The sequence below is a fragment of the Panthera tigris genome, chromosome B2 (genome assembly GCF_018350195.1).
Source record: "Panthera tigris isolate Pti1 chromosome B2, P.tigris_Pti1_mat1.1, whole genome shotgun sequence".
In the NCBI taxonomy this organism is placed as follows: Eukaryota; Metazoa; Chordata; class Mammalia; order Carnivora; family Felidae; genus Panthera; species Panthera tigris.
Window position 1 is genome coordinate 58,306,295 of NC_056664.1, and position 24,354 is coordinate 58,330,648.

The 24,354-nt window shown below is 35.9% G+C and overlaps 1 protein-coding gene across 1 annotated transcript in view; it reads right to left on the bottom strand.

The window, feature by feature from the left end:
* Positions 1-24,354, bottom strand: part of EYS (eyes shut homolog) — a 1,764,056-nt gene that overhangs the window by 1,038,083 nt on the left and 701,619 nt on the right. Inside the window, 1 exon segment of the mRNA XM_042986616.1 lies at positions 22,049-22,194. Coding sequence (XP_042842550.1) covers positions 22,049-22,194 — 146 coding nt within the window.

Below are 24,354 nucleotides of genomic sequence, written 5' to 3' on the forward strand. Positions count from 1 at the left end.
TTAAGGGGTTCAAGTGCAGGTGTAAAGTAATTTATTATTATACATATTTTAAACCATGTTTATTTTGCTATTATGAAAAAGGAGGGTGAGGATTCAGAAGCACAGATACCAGTTAAGATTCTAGATCTAAAGGCTCAATAATATATATGGTAGCTTAGACTGATGTGGTTGTAATAGGGGAAATAAGTGGACTAACTGAGAAATATTTTGATGTGCAAACTAATAGGACTTTATAATGGACTGGATGTTAGTGTGAAAGAGATATTTGTATCATACATGGCACCCAGTTGTGTGGCTCAAGGCTTTTACTGAGGTGAGATAGAAATGAGACAAGATTTAAAAAAATAATAAAATGTGTGTGTGTGTGTGTGTATGTGTGTATATTTTTTATATATATAGTTTAGGTTTTAAGTACTCAATTGAAGATATTCAGAGGTTATGATGTACCACCAGAAAATAATTTGGTTTTGTTCCTTTGTTAAATTATTTATTTTAATCTTATTTTTATCATCATATCACATTTAGCAAACTGCCTTGCTCTTATTATACAGTCTTTGAATGCTCCTAAAAATACATGACATCAGTCTGGCAATACCATAACATTTAATCAAATCTTTCTCACGCACATCTAGAATTTATTTATAAAGTAGGCACTTTAAGGAAACTTAGCTCTTTCTTCTTTAGAGGACCATTTAACACAATCCTTTTCTTGTTGATTAACTGCATACTAAGGGCATCAAGAAATTGTGATTGTCTCTCTTAGACTTTGGAATCTGTTTCATCCACCAAGATTGTCTGAGAGTCATTTTATGAAGTACAGATATGAAAGCAAATATCTCATCCGTTTTTTATTTCCTTTTACCATACCTATATAGGCCATGTTTCTCTATGGTTTATTATTTATTCAGCAACCTTTAAAATATTTAAAGCAATAGGATTTTCCTTCCTCAAATGAAGGAATGTTAAATATGCTCAAAAGGCTTATGGTTAGCTATAATTCCCATGCTTCTAGAGCTGTTTGCCATTTTTACTTATATTTTTCTGATATTAGAGTTCTATCATTAAGTCATGCTGTTAGGCCATATTTACAGTTTTACTTTATAATAAGATATTATAGTTGTATAAATTATATCTTTAAAGATTAAAATTTTGATTTTTTTCAATGACATTCTACTATATAATAAATATTTTAAATTGGCTCTACTGTACTGAGAATGTAAATGTTCCTATTTCAATAAAATCAGCAGATGGATCATATTAAAAATTAAAATAATACAATAATATAATTAAATAATATAATATAAAATATAAATAATATATTTAAAGTAAATACAATATAATAATATAATTTAGAATATAACTATCATTCAATAAATGTCAATCAAATCCAGATAGTTAAGTGGAAGCATAGAAATATCAAAGAGAAGATATGTCATACTTTATTTTCGGCTTTAGTTGACTGATATCCTAGAAATTTATAATTAAGTTTACAGACTATTTTTTTAGTTTGTTTTTACCTTAAGTTTGCAGACTGAGTTATACAGTTTAGAAAATGCCATACCTGGATAACGGTTCCAAATCTTCTAAGCGACATTAGACCTCAGACAACATGTCTAAAGTTGGCCTGTCTTCTCACTCGTAAGCCGAAATAATGCCTAACACAGATTATTGAAATAGCATATGATAAGGGTTTTTAAGTATGGCCCACAGGAGGAACCCTTTCCTCCTGCTTTTCACAACCTAATAGTCAGGATGCCTCAGGACATGTGAACCCAAATTCTGCCCAGCCTTCAGAACAACAGAAGTGTTTGATTGTCAACAAAATCTGAAGGCTTTCTCTTCCTTCTCTTATTTATGTTCTGTGGAGTTCTCTATAAAGGCTTCTCTGCTTGGCAGGGTTTTGTTATCTTTGAAGGCAGGAGCTGTTTTTTAGATGTCATTTGCATTATTATACTATGTAGTCTAACAGTCACTTACTGAAGTGAGCTGTTTTCATCTCTGAATTTTTTGTAATCGTGACATTTAAACTTCCTTTGAATTTCCAGAAATTTCCTAATCCCTGCTAGGAAATCGTATCAAATGAGATCCTTCTTTTGAAAACATGCATTCAGACTAAGTGGTTTGCAATTACTTGTGTATATTTCCTGGTCTTTTATCTTCAATTAACATTTGTCACACAATGAACTTTCATTAGACAATTGCCATCATTAGATAAGCTTCACTGAAAGCATCATTAATTTTGATTCCATTTATTTAATAAAAGCCTGTGGTTAATTAAAATCCTTGTGTACATTATAGGAGAAGTCTAATATCACAGAGCATTCCAATACTCATACTATATATAAAGAAAAAATAGAATATTTCAAAAAATGTTGAAAGATTGCCTAGTTTAGAATGTGTAGATACTATCATTTTTATCTTTGTTGAATCATATTTTTAAGTTAAAAAAATCACTTTAAGTTTTTTGATGTTATAGTGGTCTCCCCTATCCATGGTGGATATATTCCAAGACCCCAGGAGACTCCTGGATACTACCAAATCCTATATATACAGTGTGTTTTCCTATACATATGTATTACCTATGATAAACTTAAATTTAAAGTAAAAGATATAACTAATAATAAATGTGGTCTTTGTCTCTCAAAATATCTTATTATACTGTATTCATCCTTCTCGTGATGATGTGAGGTGACAAAATGCCTGCATGATGAGATGAAGTGAGGTGAATGACATAGTTATTACGGTGCAGCATTAGGCTACTATTGACCTGACAATGCATCAAAGGAAATGCAAGAAAAAAAGGGATGATGGTTTGCTATAAAACTGAGAGAAAAGATTGCATAAGGACTTGAGTGCTGGGTTAAGGAGTTTTGGTCTTATCAAAAAAAAAAAAAAAAAAAAAGAAGAAGAATCCATTGAAGTGTTTTATATATAGAGTTATAAGATCTGAATTTTATATAAGGCCATTCTATAAAAAGAATTTATTGCTAAATTGCAAGAATGAAAGCAAGGATATTGACAGAAAACATCACTTCAGTAATTAGCCTAAGAAAGATTCAGTAACCCAGGAGAGGAGAATTGAAGGGGATTTTAAGGAATTGTGAAACTCACTTGAGGGACACTAACATCCTATACCTAAAATGTGCAGGTTTGAAAATATAGTTATATATTTTATAAATAACAAATATAAAAATATTAACATAACATGTTACAATTACAAATAGAAATATAGTAACATATTTATTCATATAAGTATAACACAAAAAAAAACAATATAAAATCTGAAACTCATGCCTTTATCCTTTATCTCTTCAAACAGAAAGTAAAAATGAGGGTGCTTCAGTGGCTCAGTCGGTTAGGTGTCCGATTTCAGATCAGGTCATGATCTCATAGCTTGCGAGTTTGAGCCCCACGTCAGGCTCTATCAGGTGCTGACAGCCTGGAGCCTACTTTGGATTCTGTATCTCCGTCTCCCTCTGCCTCTCCCCTGTTTATACTCTCTCTCTCTCTCTTTCTCAAAAAATAAATGTTAAAAAATGATGAGGAAGAGGAATGGATGTGAGTTGATTTTTTTTTAATATTCTCAGATAGTATCTTCTAAAAATAACTACTAGAAAAGACATAGGGTGGCTCTTAGGATACTGGGGACTCATGCTCCGTATACCCCAAATAATGGAAGAACAATAAACAAGCAGGGCAAGATTTTTGTCTCAAAAATCCCATCCCAACTGATCACTGGCCTTTTGATCAAAGGAGTTTCAGGTGCTTTTAGACATAAACTACTGTGCTTATTCAGTGCTCTGTACCACAGTTAACTCAGCTCCATATTTGAATTGATGTATGTTGGGTAAGGTGGGTTGAATAGGTTTAGTAAATTTAGGGAAATGGAACTGGGACGTTTATTTTTGTTTTAATTGGACAGTTGAGTGTGATGTTCCTGATTCTAAACATTAGAGTCTATAAAGACTCTAACGCATATTTTGAGAACATACCATGGTTTGATTATTTTCCCCTAGCTTTTCCCAGAATGCTTCATACATACACAAAAATGCCCCATTTGGTCTTGGGGCAGAAAGCATCCGCATGTCTACTTAATTGATCTTGTGTAAAGATTAGATGGGCACGATGGTACTGAAGTTAAATGTTTTTAAGTGATCAGAATCAACACATATTTTTAGTCCTGAGATTAATATTATATTCATATAACTCCTTAGATAAAATTTAAAATAACATATTAGGGAGAAAAAAATGCTATCTTTCCTCCACTTCCTCAGAGAGGGCAAAAAGATAAAAGAACTCTTGTGAGTTGACTAAATAAAGGTATAACTACATTCACATTCTCAGAGCCAAGATTTACTCTAATTTCATATATTAAAAAATAAAAAAAATAAAAAAAAAATAAAGTTAAGTATCTGAGAAAGATTTACTCTAAAAGCAAACACCAATACAATGTCAAAAAGCTAATCACTATTTCAAAAACTCTGCACAAATGTTGCAAATATATCTTAGCTTTCTTTTACTCCTCTTTGGGGAAGGTGAGTTTTTATGAGTATAAGCATTTTCCTAAATGGAAATTTCCCCTAGAAAATTTAAATCCCAAATGTTTAAAGGCACAAAGTATCTTTCCATTATACCTCTAAAGGATAAGCAAGTCAAGTGATGACGAGCAAAGAGTTGAAAGAAAAGGGATGATTAATTTGCCAATAAAATGAGCAGCCCACCTGAAGGTGAATGCAAAAGTTTTCATCCAAGAATAGACAAAGAATTCTGGATAAGGACAGTAAATGAAGAGAGTAGAGGTATTGAGAATAAAGAATCTTGTCTTTATGGTCCTCTGAAATTTTGGTGGTGACAAACTCAAATGCATACAGTGGTCAGGTAAACAGCATAAATAAATGCAGTTGATAACTCAGGTAAAATGGACAGTATGTGCCCTATCTCCAGGAAGCAGACATTCCTCGCAGAGAACCTGTTGTTTCCAAAATTAAAGAAAAAAAAATTATGTATGCCCAGTGTTTCTAGGTCTTCTAAATTTTCATTAGAAGAGAAAATTAAGAGTACCATGACTTGTCCTAATTTTAAAATCTTATGTTTATAAATCATACCACTTAAACAAACAAAACTAGATTCAGCCTGTGGGTCGCATTTAGCAAGGTGCATGCATAATAATTAAACAGTGGAAAGCTGTGGTTTAAAAAGTCAAAACTCTGATCTTTTGAAGATAGAAGGAGAATGGATTGACTGGGGATGTCTCCTTGAGGACACAGGGCTTAGGACAAAGTCTGACTATAACCTGGGGAGGAAGTGGCAGAGGTCAGGCATAAGTCTATCTCTTATGAGTTCCCTGCCTCCAGGGAGAATTACTTGGCTCTCCTGTGTTTCAAGATGAAAAGATAATATCTCATCTTTCCTCAATCCTCACCTGCTGTTGTCTCCATTGAAATGACTGTGAGAGTAAGTGTAGGAAAGCTTGAGTTCTGTCAGGGTCTCATAAGAATATAAGCAGCACAAAGTCAAGGGGTTTAACCTGCCCTTTTCACTTTTCCATCACCCAGACAAGTTGACACAAGGTAGGAGCTAAGTGAAAGGACCTGGGAGGATAAGTGGCACAGGGGTGTCAATAGTCACACTTACTAAAGCGTGCCTTGATAAAGATGCTTCACGTGATTAGTTCTGTGTTTTTAGTCAGATAATGCTGGTAACTATTACCAAAAGGACTTAGAGAAAAAGACACTCAAGACAAGAAAACCAGGTGAAAGAATGTCTCAGAGAGAGAGAGAGGATAAGGAACTAAAATAGAGCAGTGGGATTAATCACTCATTAAATGCCTTCCACCAGATGGAAGGCATTTTTATATTCTATGCATTAGAGTTATTGGGGGTCAAGATTTCAAATCACAAATGTCTCCAAAGATCTTTGCTCTCCAATGGATTATATTTCTAATTATTTATCCGATTAAAAGCCAGGGTTAACTGGCCTGTTAATGCTTTGATGCTTTGATTTTAGAAGGCCTTTATTGTTTCTTTAAATATGGTTATATTATACATAATCACAGAACATTTCAGTTAAATAAAGACAGTGTGGGAAGGAACTATACTGCAAATGAAAAACATTGACTTTCTGGAGCTGCTACCAACAGTCATTTAAATGCTAGGAGATTATTTCAGTCTCAAAAGTAAACATATTGTTTCTCTTATAGGCAGTACATTTCATTTTTGATAGTTGTGGGGTTATGTTTTTGCCTAGTTTCAATAGGTGAATAGGTTCAGACCCACTTGCCAAAAGAGGTAGAACAGGTGTAAGTTCATCATTTCTCTTTCCTTCCCTTTCTAGCCAATTAAGGAAAAGCTGATTTTCAAATAGCAATGTCTCACAGACTGATGGCAAACATTTCCATGCTTCCAAAAGTAGGAAATATGCTCCATGCCTCAGTTTTTGGGAAGCTTCATTGGATTCCTGCTCTTATGTCATAAACCTACTGTCTTAGTTTGGATTCTGCTAAAATCAGACTGTGAGATCATGACTCAATTTATTCTGTAGAGTTTCTCAGGAAGTGAGAATGAGGGAGTGGGAAGAGTGAGACCAGAGAAAAATTAAAAGTTAACAGAAGAAGCTTCATTAAAGATACTTTTGTGTCCAACTCTTGATCTGGGCTTGGGTCATGATCTCAGGGTTTGTGAATTAGAGCCCTGCATTGGGCTCTGTGCTGACAGCTTGGAGCCTGCTTGGGATTCTCTGTCTCCCTCTCTCTCTGCTCCTCCCATGATACTTTTCACACTCTCCCTCTCAAAATAAATAAACTTAAAAAAAAAATATTGAGTGAATAATATATAACCAGGATTAGTTGCAAGAAAGGAAAGTGGTTGGGTTATTTATAAACTGTCTTCAATCTCTCATTGTTTGAAGCATACCTTGAGGGCGCCGACCTCCTGTATTTTGAGTTATGCATGCATGGAGGCTAAACTGGCTCCATGGTATAGGAAAAGACTCTAGAGATGGAACAGACATTCAACAAGCACTTGACATGGGGAACTGTCATGATGAGGTGAGCTGAGAGCACTCAGAACTATTCCCTTCAAATGCAGTTGAAATCAGAGGCTGGCCAAAAGGGGGTGACCTGGGGACCAGATGTATTTGCTAAGTTTACCTCAGAAAGTATATCAAGGCCTGTTTTCTGGAAATACACCCGTAGACCTGCTACACTCTATGTGCATTTGGTCTTTATCATTCAGTTGACTTTAAACCTATAAGAAGTGAAACCTGTAAATCTTACTTGGAGTTGCTCTTCACACCTAACTCTTCTCTCAGTTTGTACCAAAGTCTCTGTTTATGATGGAGAGATTGTTAGAATTACAATATTCTTACTTCAGGACACAGGTTGCAGGTATATTCTTCAAAATGGCTTTATCAGAAAGCCCTGTAATTTAGAAGTTATTGAACCCTCATGGGGCACCTGGGTGGCTCAGTCCGTTAAGCGGCCGACCTTGGCTCAGGTCATGATCTCACGGTCCGTGAGTTCGAGCCCCGCATCGGGCTCTGTGCTGACAGCTCAGAGCCTGGAGCCTGTTTCAGATTCTGTGTCTCCCTCTCTCTGACCCTCCCCCGTTCATGCTCTGTCTCTCTCTGTCTCAAAAATAAATAAACATTAAAAAAATTAAAAAAAAAAAGAAGTTATTGAAACTTCATGAATAAAACTCATAATTTGATCCACTCTTCTTTTGGGCGCTTATGCATGATTAGAACGTGGGAAGAAGGAAAACTTAAGAAACAAAACCACCTCAGTACCTAACACTTTGAATTGTCCTATAATTATTATTTTGGGTACTCAAAGGTCTTGAGCATCATTCTAATTAATAATTTGCTTGCATAATAAAGTATTTTTTAATGATAGAATATAAAATATATTTTAATAACGTATCTATAGAATTTCTCTAGGCCCAATTACTCTGTAAAATATCAGATGGACACATTTATGACATATAAATAGTGTTGCCCTAGAAAACTAAATGCAAGTGGATAATGACCTATAAATATCTGATAATTGATACACTTTTATGAGGTAGTACATCATCTCAACCATTATTTTTAGCATCTTATTTTGTAGGATATAAAATATTAACTGCCTCAAGATTGTTATATATTATATAAAGAATCATCAAAGATAAGGTCACTTGGCTTAATTTGCCATTGGTTTCCTTTTAGAAAGATTTATTATAAGTTAATGAGTAATAGAAAAGGTCTAAATTTTACATTTCAGGTCACTTTTGGATTTATCTCATATAACTATTTTACTTTGTAATATTAAATCAAATTATATTGCCCCTGAATTTAGAATTGGTGTTATGGTGTTATGGATTCACGTATATATGCTTTTAATTCAGAATGAGCCGGATATGCACAGTTTTCTTTTTCAGCATACAGGCAGTAAAATCTTCTCTGAATGGTTTGCCACAGTACCAATAAATCAACATTATAAAAGTGAGAATTTTATCTCCTATTTAAAAAAGTTTATTTTAATGGCATTACGGAAAGTAAATGAAAAGTGAAAACACTTAAAAATCTATAATCACTAAGCAGTTATGTGCATTAACACATAAAAAAGTTAAAATCAAATCCAATTAAGAAATCTAGTTACTTTTAGTGTATAATGTCCTTCCATATATATATATATATATATATATATATATATGTGTGTGTGTGTGTGTGTGTGTGTGTATATGTATGTATACATACACACACACATATATATATATATATTCAAATATATATATATTTGAATGCTTTTAATGTCCTAGGCACCCTTCTAGGCAATGAGATACAAAGGTGAACAAAAGACAGCAAAAATCCTGCTATTGAAGATATTCAATTCTAGTCAGAAGAGATAATTTAATAATTAAGTGGTATAATTATTAGACAGTGATAATTGCTATGGAGGAACAAAAGAAGTAGGTAGATAGAGGAAAATAGTATTATTTTTATGTAATGTAGATAGGCCTATAAGAGGAACTCACGTTTGAGACCTGATGAAATGAAGGAGAAAAACTATGCTCATGTCTGAGGGACATGATTTGTACCCAGACAGAACAGTAGGTTAACTGGGGGAGTGAGGGAGAATGTAGTAGGAAATGAAATCAGAGAGGGAGCCAGGGACCAGCCTGACACCTCATATAGGGTTTACAGGCCAAAGCAAAGAGTATGTGCCACCTACAAAGTATTATAAGAAGCACTGGAGGATTTTAGCCTGGGAGCGAAGTGATTATATGTATATTTAATGATCACTCGGGGTGCTGGCTGAGGGATATATTTTAATGCAAAAAGAGTGAAAGACAAAAACAAGTTAAGTTATTATAGTCTAGGCAAGAGATGATGCTAGCTTGGATGAGAGTGATTGTAATGCAGATTGTAAGACCTAGTTGAATTAAGATATATTTTGAAGATCAGCCAAGATGTGCTGATGGACTTCATAGTGAAGTATAAACAGTCAAGAATAACTCCATGATTTTGGCCCGAGAAATTGGTGAACAATGATGCCATTCACTGAGGTGGAAAATACTGGTGCAGAGCAGAGATAAATCCTTAGAACTGGGAAATCAATTTGAGATGTTTTATGAACATCCAAGTGGAAATGTTCAGTCGTTATTTGAATAAGAGTTGGGAGTTCAGGGGAGAAGCCAGAACTCATGAAACAAATTCAGTAATTTTCAATATATGTATGGTATTTAAACAAACAAAAACATGGATGAAATCACTTACCAAATATATCTAGTGAAGGGAGAGCAAAAATGAAATTTTAAACAGTTATAGGATCCACCAAAGGAAACAATGAAAACATTAGTGATGGCAGAAACATGTAGTCCAAAATTAGAAAGTGTTTTTGTAAAAAGAATGGATAAAATGCTACTGATAATATGACTAACATGAAGAAAAATAATTTGTATTTGAATCTTACAATGTGGGGCTAATTTGTACCTACAACAAGAAGAGTTTGATTTTAGTCTTAGGATTAAAAGCATTACTAGGGAATGAGCTTGAAAAAGAAAGAGAAGTGAGGAAATAGACATTCAATATAGACAACAGATTTGATAATACTGTTCTAAAAAGAGAGAAATGAGGGATGCCTGGGTGCTCATTTGGTTAAGCGTTGACTTTGGCTCAGGTCATGATGTCATGGTTCTTAGGTTCGAGGCCTGCTTCAGGCTCTGTGCTGATAGTGCAGAGTCTGCTCCAGATCCTGTCTTTCTCTCTCTCTGGCACTCCCCTGACCTCATGCTCTTTCTCTCTCTCAAAAATAAATAAACATTGAGAGGAGAGAATAAGATGGCGGCTTAGGAGGATGCTGGGCTCACCTGGTCCTGCTGATTGCTTAGATTCCACCCACATCTGCCTAAGTCACCCAAAAAACTGCCAGAAGATTAGCAGAACAGACTCTCCGAAGCCAGCATAGACGAGAGGGCCACGGAAGAGGGTAGAAAGGGCGGAGAGGCAGTGCATGCTACACGGACTGGCGGGAAGGAGCTGGGGAGGTGGAGGGGCAGCCCTGCAGGCAAGGCAGAGCCCCCAAAGTCTGGCATGCAAAAGTGGAGGAGCCAGACTCCGTGAGTTCTGACAGCCAGCGGGACTTAACATCTGGAATGTTAAAACTCAACAGCTCTGCTCTCGGAGAGTGGGGAGGGCAAGAGGACACCAGGAGGGAGAGTTGTTGAGCCCTGGAGGACAGAGCTCAGCTCCACAGCGGGGGAACAAAGGCACTGGCAAGTGCCATTTCTCTCTCCCATCCCCCAGCCGAAATTCCAAAGGGAACCAGTTCCCCTTACCAAACTTGCCTGCACCACACAAATGCTCAAAGCTGTGCTTCTGTGGATCCACCCCTCTGATGGGCCTGCCTCCCTCCTGGTGCTGCAGGGCCCCTCCCTCAGGGGACCACCTAAGGCAAAGCTACCTTGGCCTGCCCCTCCTGCCCCTGTGCACCTTGCAGATCCACCCCAGCTAATTCGCCCTTGGCCAGATCCCATCAAAGCAGCACCACAAGCCTGGCAGTGTGCAAGTAGACCAGACAGGGACCACACCACTCCACAGTGAGTTCTGCCTCTGCAAGAGGAGAAATCAGGTACACACCAGCCTGACTGCGGCCCCAGCAGTCGCTTGGTCTGACTGCGGCCCTGCCCACCAACACAAGTTACTCCAGACAGCACAGGGGAAGTGCCCTGCAGTTTGAGGCTACTTCAGGGACTACCCAAAATGAAGAAATGGAAAATTATCTTCAGAAGAAACTCCAGGAAGTAGCAACACCTAACGAATTGATCAAAACCGATTTAAGCAATATAATGGAACAAGAATTTAGAATAATAGTCATAAAATTAATCGTTGGGCTTGAAAAAAGTATAGAGGACAGCAGACAATCTATTGCTACAGATATCAAGGGACTAAGAAATAGTCATGAGAAGCTAAAAAATGCTATAAATGAGGTGCAAAATGAGGAGCTAAAAATGCTATAAATGAGGTGCAAAATAAAATGGAGGCATCTACAGTGCAGATTGAAGAGGCAAAAGAGAGAATAGGTGAATTAGAAGATAAAATTATGGAAAAAGAGGAAGCTGAAAACAGAGAGAGAAAAAAATCCAGGAGTACTAGGGGAGAATTAGAGAACTAAGTGATGCAATCAAACAGAACAATATCTGTATCACCGGAATTCCAGAAGAAGAAGAAGAGAGAGAGAAAGGGGCTGAAGGTGTACTTGAACAAATCATAGCTGAGAACTTCCCTGATCTGGGGAAAGAAACAGGCGTTGAAATCCAAGAGGCAAAGAGAACTCCCTTCAGATGTAACTTGAATAGATCTTCTGCACAACATATCACAGTGAAACTGGCAAAACACAAGGATAAAGAGAGAATTTTGAAACAGGTAGGGATAAATGGGCCTTAACATACAAAGGTAGACACAAAAGTGTAGTAGCAGACCTATCTACTGAAACTTGGCAGGCCAGAAAGGAATGGCAGGAAATCTTCAGTGTGATGAACAGAAAAAAAATATGCAGCCAAGAATCCTTTAGCCAGCAAGTCTGTCATTCAGAATACAAGGAGAGATAAAGGTTTTCCCAAACAAACAAAAAGCGAAGGAATTCATCACCACTAAACCAGCCCCACAAGAGATCCTAAGGGGGATTCTGTGAGTGAAATGTTGCAAGGACCACAAAATACCAGAGACACCACTACAAGCATGAAACTTACAGATATCACAATGACTCTAAACCCATATCTTTCTATAATAACACTGAATGTAAATGGACTCAATGCTCCAACCAAAAGACATGGGGTATCAGAATGGAAAAAAAAAACAAGACCCATCTATTTGCTATCTACAAGACTCATTTTAGACCTGAGGACACTTAGGATTGAAAGTGAGGGGATGGAGAACTATCTATCATGCTAGTGAAAGTCAAAAGAAAGCTGGAGTAGCCATACTTATATCAGACAAACTAGACTTTAAATTAAAGGGTAACAAGAGATTAAGAAGGGCATTATATAATAATTACAGGGTCTATCCATCAGGAAGAGCTAACAATTATAAATGTCTATGCACTGAATATGGGTTCCCCCGGATATATAAACAATTACTCACAAACATAAGCAACCTTATTGATAAGAATGTGGTAATTGCAGGAGACTGTAATACCCCTCTTACAACAATGGATAGATCATCTAGACATAGGATCAATAAAGAAATAAGGGCCCTGAATGATACATTGGATCAGATGGACTTGACAGATATATTTAGAGCTCTGCATCCCAGAGCAACAGAATAGACTTTCTTCTCGAGTGCACATGGAACCTTCTCCAAGATAGATCACATACTGGGTCACAAAACAGCCCTTCATAAGTATAACAGAATTGAGATCATACCATGCATACTTTCAGACCACAATGCTATGAAGCTTGAAATCAACCACAGGAAAAAGTCTGGAAAACCTCCAAAAATGTGGAGGTTAAAGAACACCCTACTAAAGAATGAATGGGTCAACCAGGCAATTGAGAAGAAATTTAAAAATATATGGAAAGAAATGAAAATGAAAACACAACCATCCAAATGCTTTGGGATGCAGGGAAGGCAGTCCTGAGAGGAAAATACATTGCAATCCAGGCCTATCTCAAGAAACAAGAAAAATCCCAAATACAAAATCTAACAGCACATCTAAAGGAAATAGAAGTAGAACACCAAAGACACCCCAAACCCAGCAGAAGAAGAGAAATAATAAAGATCAGAGTAGAAATAATATAGAGTGTAAAAAAAAAACAGTGGAGGATATCAATGAAACCAAGAGTTGGTTTTATGAAAAAATAAAATTAAGAAACCTCTAGCCAGGCTTCTCAAAAAGAAAAGGGAGAGGACCCAAATAGATAAAATCATGAATGAAAATGGAATTATTACAACCAATCCCTCAGAAATACAAGCAATCATCAGGGAAAACTATGAAAAATTATATGCCAACAAACTGGACAACCTGGAAGAAATGGACAAATTCCTAAGCACAAATGTATGGCCAATTAAACTTTGACAAAGCAGGAAAGAATATCCAATGAAAAAAGACAGCCTCTTTAACAAATGGTGCTGGGAGAACTGGATAGCAACATGCAGAAGGTTGAAACTAGACCACTTTCTCACACCATTCACAAAAATAAACTCAAAATGGATAAAGGACCTGAATGTGAGACAGGAAACCATCAAAACCCTAGAGGAGAAAGCAGGAAAAGACCTCTCTGACCTCAGCTGCAGCAATTTCTTATTTGACACATCTCCAAAGGCAAGGGAATTAAAAGCAAAAATGAACTACTGGGACCTCATGAAGATAAAAAGTTTCTGCACAGCAAAGGAAACAATCAACAAAACTAAAAGGCAACCAACAGAATGGGAAAAGATATTTGCAAATGACATATCGGACAAAGGGCTAGTATCCAAAAACTATAAAGAGCTCACCAAACTCCACACCCGAAAAACAAGTAATCCAGTGAAGAAATGGGCAGAAAACATGAATAGACACTTTTGTAGAGAAGACATCTGGATGGCCAACAGGCACATGAAAAGATGCTCAATGTCACCCCTCATCCGGGAAATACAAATCAAAACCACACTCAGATATCACCTCACGCCGGTCAGAGTGGCTAAAATGAAGAAAACAGGAGACTATAGATGCTGGAGAGGATGTGGAGAAATGGGAACTCTCTTGCACTGTTGGTGGGAGTGCAAATTGGTGCAGCCACTCTGGAAAACAGTGTGGAAGTTCCTCAAAAAATTAAAAATAGATCTACCCTATGACCCAGCAATAGCACTGCTTGGAATTTACCCAAGGGATATAGGAGTGTTGATGCATAGGGGCACTTGTACACCAATGTTTATAGCAGCACTTTTAACAATAGCCAAATTATGGAAAGAGCCTAAATGTCCATCGACTGATGAATGGATAAAGAAATTGTGGTTTATATACACAATGGAATACTATGTGGCAATGAGAAAGAATGAAATCTGGCCTTTTGTAGCAACATGGATAGAACTGGAGAGTGTTACGCCTAATGAAATAAGTCATACAGAGAAAGACAGATACCATGTTTTCATTCTTATGTGGATCCTGAGAAACCTAACACAAGACCCTGGGGGAGGGGAAGGGAAAATAAAAAAAGAAAGTTAGAGAGGGAGGGAGACAAACCATAAGAGACTCTTAAAAACTGAAAATAAACTGAGGGTTGATGGGGGGTGGGAGGAGGGGAAAGTGGGTGATGGGCATTGAGGAGGTCACCTGTTGGGATGAGCACTGGTTGCTGTATGGAAACCAATATGACAATAAATTTCATATTAAAAAAAAAGCTGATGAAGAGCAAAACAAACAAACAAAAAAAAACGTGTTGAGATGAGACCACTTCTTCAAAATTTTTGGCATATTATTAATAAAAATAATTTTTCGCTAAAAAATAAACATTTAAAAAGAGAGAAATTAGTATTAGTTTAACAGAGATATAAAAGATGAGAAAGAGGTAAATATTAACATTTACATGCTAGTAGTAGTGACAGTATGGAGGGAATAATTTATGTTACAGACAGTAATTGCAGGATGAATATCCTTTAATAGTAAGTGATAAACGACAGAATCAAATTGCCGGGGGAAGGGTTAATTTTGGACAGGGACGGAGAAAAATGGAAAAATGCAGTGTATGAGTGAAAATTCACAGAGAATGGCAGTTTGTGAGTTGGAGCCCCATGTCCGGCTCTGTGCTGACAGCTCAGAGCCTGGAGCCTGCTTCAGATTCTTTGTCTCCCTCTCTCTGCCTTGCTCGCACTCTGTCACTCTCTCTGTCTCTCAAAAAATAAATAAACATCAAAAAAAATCTTTTCTGATCACTTGTATTTTCTCAGGAATATGAGACAGAGTTATAAGTTGAAATTTAAGTAGAGGAGGGGTGATGGGTATTTAAAAAGAGAAGAGAGAACTAGAAATAATAGGTAGGATACTGGGAAACTGAATTGATTAGAGATAAGGCACATTGTCATGCTACACCCAGGGCTTCCTTAAGGTCCACGCTTTAGAAGGGAAGAACACTAAGTGTGTGTGTGTGTTTCTCCTGGCCTATACAATCCATGTGAGTGAAAAAATATATGGAAAGTTGGGATTAACATCAGAGGTGAGGTTTTTTAATGTGAGTATTATGGAATGGGAGAGAGGTAGGATAATGGAAGCAAGTGAAGCAGTGATTATAACTGTGAGCCATAGAATTTAGACTGGGACAGGGGAGATTAGGACTTGGTGGAGGAAGTGGCAAACATGGTCTGGAAGTGGTCTTAATGAGCAAGATTTCTTGAAAGACTCGTGAGTTTCCCACTTACTTCTTCAGCTAGTCTATGCCAACCTCTTATCCAATACTTTGCTCCTTTCCTCCAATGACTTCTGTCCTCTTTTTTTTTTAATGTTTATTTATTTATTTATTTAAAATTTTTAATGTTTATTTATTTTGAGACAGAGAGAGACAGAGCATGAATGGGGGAGGGTCAGAGAGAGGGAGACACAGAATCTGAAACAGGCTCCAGGCTCTGAGTGGTCAACACAGAGCCCGATGCGGGGCTCGAACTCACGGACTGGGAGATCATGACCTGAGCTGAAGTTGGACGCTTAACCGACTGAGCCACCCAGGCACCCCAATGTTTATTTATTTTTGAGAGACAGAGAGAGACAGGGTTCTGAGCTGTCAGCACAGAGCCCGAGGCGGTGTTCAAACTCATGAGCCCCGAAATCATTACCTGAGCCAAAGTCTGACGCTCAACTGACTGAACCACCCAGGAGTCCTATTCTGTCCTCTTTTTCTACCACTTTGCCTTGTGCTAGAGACCTTATTGGTCTGTTTATTTTCCCAAAGTTCCACTAACACACAATTTTTACATTATATATTCACTAGAGATTTGAAGTAATAATTTTAAGCAATTAGGAAAAAAAAGTTGACTATTAAATATTGTTCTCCTAAAAATGTGTTGGCTGTTTCTAACAAACAGACCTATCTAACTGGCTCTAAGATTCTGGCTTATCAAAATCGTGTCATCTTTTCCTGCTAATAATCCCTATCTGTATCTCCATTTTCTTTACCTGCCTTTCCAGGAAAGCCAGTGAAAGGGAAAATCCCATCAGTAATGACATTTCAGATTTTTTCAATAAAATATGTGGTATTTATGTTCACACACAGTACAAAAGTCCCCAGTTGAGCACTTTCATTCACTCAGAATATTCAATTAACATTTTACTGGTTCTCTCTGAGATATTAGCTGATACTCAGGGAGTATCTGATTTTAAAAACACATAAACACACACACCTCTAAATAGATACATGGAAAAAAAGAAAACATACACAGAGGAAAAAAATGAAATTTGCAAATTAAGATAATGCAAAGGATAAAATAATTGAAACCCTATACATACTATTATAGAGAAAAGAGAATACTTCTTAGCAACAAAAATTACAGGATGACCTAAAAACATTAGACAAGAAGAAAGCTTTTGGAAATTAAAAGTGAGAGGCAAATGATTTTAACAATATAATAAAGTTATTGGAAAATATGTCTATCAAAATCAGTAAAAATAAAATGAAAATAAAAAAGGAAAACTGATATAGTTATAATAATATTATAGTAATATTAATAATAATATTAATTCCTAATAAGATTTTAGATATAACCATTTTGGGAGAAAGTAGTGGGAAAAACATGTATAAATTGGTGAATAGAAATGGTGACAACACAGCAAAATCTTTATTTTCTATAGGAAAAACTATTTAGATAATGTAAAAAATTGGAAAGAAAATAGTAGTATAAATATACTATATAGAAATATGCAAGTAAGGCTGCCTGGGTGGCTCAGTTGGTTTAGATTCTGGCTCTTGATTTTGGCCCAGGTCATGGTTTCCCGGTTCATGATCAAGCCCCTAGTTGGGCTCTGAGCTGACAGCATGGAGACAGATTAGGATTCTCTCTTCCTCTCTCTCTGTCCCTCCCTCACTTGCATGTGTGTGCTCTCTCACTCTCTCAAAATAAATAAATAAACTAAAAAAAAGGACATATGAAAGTAAAAATCGTAAGAAATATTTTAAGATAAAAATAATCTTTTAATGTTTGTTTATTTTTGAGAGTGAGATAGAGTGGGAGCAGAGGAGGGGCAGAGAGAGAGGGAGACATAATATGAAGCAGGCTTCAGGTTCTGGGCTGTCAGCACGGAACCCACGTGGGGCTCAAACTCACGAACCCCGAGATCATGCCCTGAGCTGAGGTCGATGCTTAAGTGACTGAGCCACCCAGGTGCCCCAAAACCAGAAGAAATATTTTAAAACACTGAAAGAAGTTGCTTCTGAGCACAGGTTTGTTATATTTTCTATATTTGCCCTAAAATATCATCGCCCCACTCCTCACCCTACTTTAAGTTAAATCATTGCTAAGACAGGGTTCACATTACACACAGGTATGGAAATGAAAGCATTCTGAGAAATATGCAAATCTTTGAAAATTTAAAATTAGATTAGTCCTTGTGCAGTTCCTATTTTTTTTCCTAGTTTGCAGACACTAGCTAGACTGCCAACTACAACTAAAATTTTAAGTGTTTCTCTTACTTGATTTGTGATGTGATAATGATTTTTTTAAATATAATTTTATATATACACACTATGAATATTCTAATATCCTCTTGAAATATAAAAACTTCTTTGTTGTTTTAACCTCTTCCCTTAATGGTCCAGTTATATAAAAATATAAAAACCTGTTATTAGAGAAATATTCTCATCTTTATAGGTTAAGTGTACTTTTGGTTCTTGATGCCTTACTCTCTCTCAATCTACCACTTTATCTATAAAATATGGATGTGTGTACCAAATGGTATGTCAATCTTAAATAAAATCAGTCTTTCCATGGCCTTCCCTAACTGCTGTGTTTAAATTTGCCTCCACAACTCCTAACCTTATTCCAGCCCCATGTAATCATTTTCCTACACAATCTTTCACCATCGCAATTAATATCATTTGGGGTATATCAGGTTATAATCTCTCTCAGATATATCTATATTAGGGAGAGAGTAAATATGAATGATTTCTTTTTATGGTCATAGCTATCTAGTAGAAGTCTGAGAATTCAATCCTCCCACCCTTCCAGGAAGCCATGTAGCAAGCTGCCAGTCTCTGATACACCTGGCCTGAAATGACAGCTAAATCATCTCAGAAATGACTGTGCCTAACAGAGACACTTGGACTACCCCCAATTACTCCATAGTAAATTCATCTGAGGGCTCGTACTAATCCATCGAACCAGGTATGAAAATCCCCTTTTACAATGGCAAGTAAGCTGGGTATTTGTAACTTTCCAATAAATCTTGAAATTAAGAAGAAAGCTCATTTCTTTTCATATGAGAAGCCTACAATAATTAACCCCAACACAAGCATAATTTCCTGAGTTTGACATTTAAATTTTCCTTGGAAAAGAGGCCAAACAAATTCAGATTTAGAGATTGAATGGAAGCCCAAGGAATCATAAGTGGCCTTCCCACTAACCAATTACGTGGTGTATGCCTTGTTGATGTATATTTATGAGAGCATCATTCCAGAACAGCTTGAGTCCCAAAAGTAAAAGTAAATAAAAAGTGTTTCAGAACCCAATGAATCAGTGAGAGGGAGTTAAATAATTTTTCTTCAACGATAGAAAGGGAACATAGTTTGATTAATCAATGATTAGTTGAGTGGTAACCTTAATATTTGTATATTATTAATATTCATCTATTCATTAATATTTTGAGCATGCATAACATGCTACATATAGGCATGTCTCACCATCTCTACTATGATCTAATCTATCACTTAAACTACAGCTGAGCCTTGAACAGCATGGTTTTAAAATGCATGCGTCCACTTATGCATGGATATTAAAAAAAAGTACAGTATTGTAAGTGTATTTTCTTTTTGATTTTCTTGATAATTCTTTTCTCTAGCTTACTTTATTGTAAAAATACAGTATATAATGCATGTGATATACAAAATGCATGTTAACCAACAGTTTATGTTATTGGTAAGACTTCCAGTCAACAGTAGGCTATTAGTAATGTTTTGGGAGAGTCAAAAATTATACATGGATTCTTGACTACATGGGGGTTGGTGCCCCTAACCCTTGTTCAAGGTCAACTGTAATTCCAAAGCCTTCTGATTTGTCTCTCTGCTTCTATTGAAACTCTGCAGTCTATTCTCCACATAGGAGTCAGAGTTATTTTTTAAGTATGTGAGAAAAAACTTTTATTTTAAATCTCTCTCCCTCCTCAAGCAACTGCCCCATTTCTTGCTTCCATCTTAAAAAGTGCAAACCTTCCTTTAATAAATTTTGCATGTTCACTCTCAGCAATCTAATTTTCTCACATTATCTCTTAAATCCACTTCAAATAGACTTTTGCACCCTCCACTCCAACCATACTGCTTCCTTGATAATGTCACCAATGACATTGCCACTGCTTCTCCAATGCTCAGTACTTAGTCCTTATTTTATGTGACCTAATAGTAACATTCGACAATGTTGATCATTTTCTCTACTTGAAAGAATTTACATGGCTTTCTGCACTTCGTCTTCCTTTGCTTTTCTTCCAGTATCTTTGACTTCTCTTTTCAATTTCCTGTATTGACTCTTCTTCCTCTCATGGACTGCTGAATATTACAATGCTCCTGGGCTCAGTCCTTAGTCCTCTTCTCTCATTCACTGTTGTGTGATCTTATCTAGTATTATAGTTGTATCTGAAGACTCTCACAATTTCTGTTTTCATTCTAGACTATCTCATACAGCTGACTGTGTACTCAACTTCTCCACTGTGGTGTCTAATTGGCAAATCAATCTTATTTTTTTGTTGTTGGTTTTTTTTTTTTTTTTTTTTTTGGTTTTTGGAGAGAGAAAGAGCACACATGCATGAGCAGGGAAAGGGGCAGGTTGGGGGAGAGAGGGAGAGAGGGAGAGGGAGAGAGGGAGAGGGAGAGAGGGAGAGGGAGAGAGGGAGAGAGGGAGAGAGGGAGAGAGAGAGAGAGAAAGAATCTCAAGCAATCTCCACTCCCTGTGTGGACCCTATACAGGGCTTGATCTCAAGACCTTGGGATCATCACCTGAGCCAAAATCAAGAGTGGGATGCTCAACCCACTGAGCCACCCAGGTGCCCCCAATATTAAATTTTGAAATAACACTGAGCACATCAGCTTTCAATAAAAATAGAGAGGTTGTGAAAAAAATGCTAAACCTTCAAATTTTACAATGAATTTAAAATATCAAAACAATGTGTTACATCAAATAATTTTACAAAATGTGTTTCTCACTCACATTGAACTCAATGTGTCATTTCTTATTTTAACACTGTTACAAGCAGTAAGCAGCAGAAAACAATGGCATGGCAAATGATATTGCTGGGTGGTATCTATGGTCCCAAATAAAAATTCTAATAATATGGGATTTGATGAGTGACATGGCATTTAGAAAGGATCCTATTTTATAGTCAAAATTTAATGCCTCTTTCTTATGTAATAAAATCTGTAGATATGAGTTTAAGCTTTTTTTTTTTAATTTAAGCAGAAACTTCTGTGCATATAACAATTGTTACCAATGTAACCTTCTCTGACGCCATCAGGATTCCTTAGGAAAGTACCTGTGTATTCTTTGCTCATGTCACTTAACTTTTTCTTGCCTTTTGATCACTTATCCAATAGAAATACCTCTAATTTTTTTTTATCAGTTTGCTTTCCAATTTTATTTCTATTTTTCTAGTGTATTTTATGCCTGAGAGAATAGAATGTAATATTAGATACACTTAATTAGTTTCCCTCAGGAAAGGAACCCAAGAGATCCCAGTGGTATAAAAATCAGACATTAATAAATTGGAACTTGAGATTTCAATACACTTTTTCTGGATTCACATAATTAATATTGGTAATAAAAATAATATAGCTTTATGTATTTCATAAAGTTTCTCAGCCAAAGTTTAGAAGGCTAATATGTTTTTCTTTCCTTAGTTCCTTGATGACTGTTGTCTTTATATCTGGATAGCATTTGTGTTGTGGAATAATTGATATTAAGACAAATCATATTTTTCTGCTAGAAGGTTAAATTCACAATGGTTCCTTGATTTCTGGCATATAAGTATATTTAAAAGAGCTAACCTTACTATATTTTTAGATGACATTTGTGTAATTGATATGATAGTATTATTTCTTAGTTTATTCATACACTGATACTTCTCTGTATTATAAAAATAGAAATATAATTCAGATACATCTCAATTCAAAAATCATAAATGTGTAAAATACCTTGAAATATTATTCATATATTTCTTAGTTGTTAGCAAATGATACACTAAAAAGCATAATATTTGTTTTTACTAATTTCTTTTACTAAAGTCTCTTGCACTTCCTGTGCTACCTGCATGTGTCAGGTTGATTCAGGTTTTGGAGAATAAATATAAGATTGCCAATTTTTTACAGATAGCCATATGTTGATACAGACAGGGCAGATAGAGGTTTACCTGTATAACCAGGAGCACAGAGGCAGTTGTATCCACCAGTTCTGCTGACAGAATCTTCTCCATCTAGACAAGGTGAGATTTCACATTCATTCATATCCAATTCACAGAGAGATCCATGGTAACCTGGCTCACAAATGCACATAAATCTAGAGAAAAGCAGGAAAATGAGAAGTTGTATGTAATAAGAAAAAGCATTTCATATATACATAATGTATATGTATGTTTTAAATTTTAGCCTTTTAATTTAAATAAGTGGTAGTATTTTCTTTTCATTTTTTTTCCTCTGGAGGAAATACAAATTACCTTTGTTGGTTCACACCCTGGGAAGTTCCTCAAGTGAAATTCGAAACTGGTCCCCACAGATTCAAAGCAAGGAGAGCCAGGAGAAAGAGGCAAACCACTCCAAATTGGTGGGGGACAGGTTTAATATGCAAGGGAACTTACATTCCAGGCATGTCTTGGGCATCCACAAGACAAGAAGATCTTCACACACACTCCCCAAATCTTAAAAGTTTATATAAAAGCATTAATGAGGTTGTCATGTATCAAGTCCAGATGGTCTCAATAATGCATTACTCTCTCAAAACTTTGTCTAGTGGACAGAACATACATGCCAAGGACAAGGAGAAGAAATGAGTTGCTTCCTAATTGCTGGGATCCAGTTTTCAGGTCAACACAAGGTCATATCGTCTCAATGACTTCCTTCAACAAACTTCTAGATATACTTCCCCTTAAATGTTCTTTATGTGGGGAATTTTTTTTTAAAAATGAATGTATTGGGGAAAATAATTAATAAAACTTTGATAAATACTATTGAGCTTAATTCTGTACTGTATTCATTTTATAATTTATAATCATAAAACTTTATATCCTATGTTAACAACTGGGTATTATTCTGCCCATTTATTGAATGATATTTTTGATATAGAAGCACTCAGGCTAAATTTAAAAAATCATTTTAGCAAAAACAATCTCATTACTGCTTAATTCAATGGACAGATGTTGAAGAAATTGGATGCATTTCAATGATTAGATGCCAGGTTCAAAGTATCATGCATTTAATAGAGGAAGGGTCTTTCAAAAGCCTTGCCATTGAGAATGGTCATAACTATATGTGGCAGAGTCACCCTGAATTTATTTTAGTCTATTTCCGGATATTGTGTTGAACATATGTTTGTTTCAATATTTAGTCAATCTGTATCTATTTGCCAGATGATAGAAGACCAATTCTCCTGAAATGGAATTGTGATTAGTTTTAGTCGTGTGTGTGTGTGTGTGTGTGTGTGTATGATAAACCAATAAATAATGTTAAGAGAAAGCAATAATTCAATCTTTTAACTTGTATATTCATAGAGAAAAACATTCATGAGAACATGAGTAATTTCCATAGATAAAATTAAATTGAGAGAAAAATACACTTAGAAAAACAAGCTGTATATAGTTTTTCTTTTTCTTTCTCCTTTTGTAGAAGTCTATATAAAAGTGCTTTCCCAAGTTTTCTTGTAATGTTTTTGAAACAGATTTTTATTCTGATTTTTCAAGGGAACTCTTCCTAATTAACTTGTTTCAACATAATTGTAATTACAAAAACAACCACCAGAAATTTAACATGCCTATGCTCCTCTTTTGCTCATTCATCATACATTAACTAATTGAGTGCCAGACACTAGTCATGTACCCAGATCCAAGTGCTTGGATAAGGCTTGGGCTTATTTTTTAAATTCTCATAGAGAAGTTAGGAGCAGTGATATGTAAACATTACAGGAAATACATGCCAATAGAGGAAAGTGTGAAGTCCTATAAAAACAGAGCTGTTAGAGAAGGTGACAGGAAAGGTTTTACTGTTTAGTCAATAAAGAGTGGAGTTTTTGTACCAGTTGGACAGAAGGCATTAAAATTCCAAGTGCAATGTCATGATTGTGTAAAAAAGATTTGTATTTCTCAAGAGCACTCCATGTAACTAAGATTTTGACCAAAATCACTTTTTAGAGTGATCCAATTACTATGACTCTTGCATTTGTGTTCAAATAGAAAAAATTTTTTTCATCAAATATTTTGCTCAATATAGTCCAGAAGATGTAATGAATCTTTTAAATACTTTACTAAAATCAAGATATGTTCATTAATGATACTCTCATTGATTGCTGTCGTGTGTTCCCAGTGAATCAATGATGATTCCGAGGGATCACAGAGTAGGTAGGAGTTTGACAGTGTTTTCAGTTGTAGCAGTAAAAGGTACATCCGGGAAATAATTTTTTCACACTGATAGATTTGAAAATGGTGTATTAAAACAAAATGTATCAGAT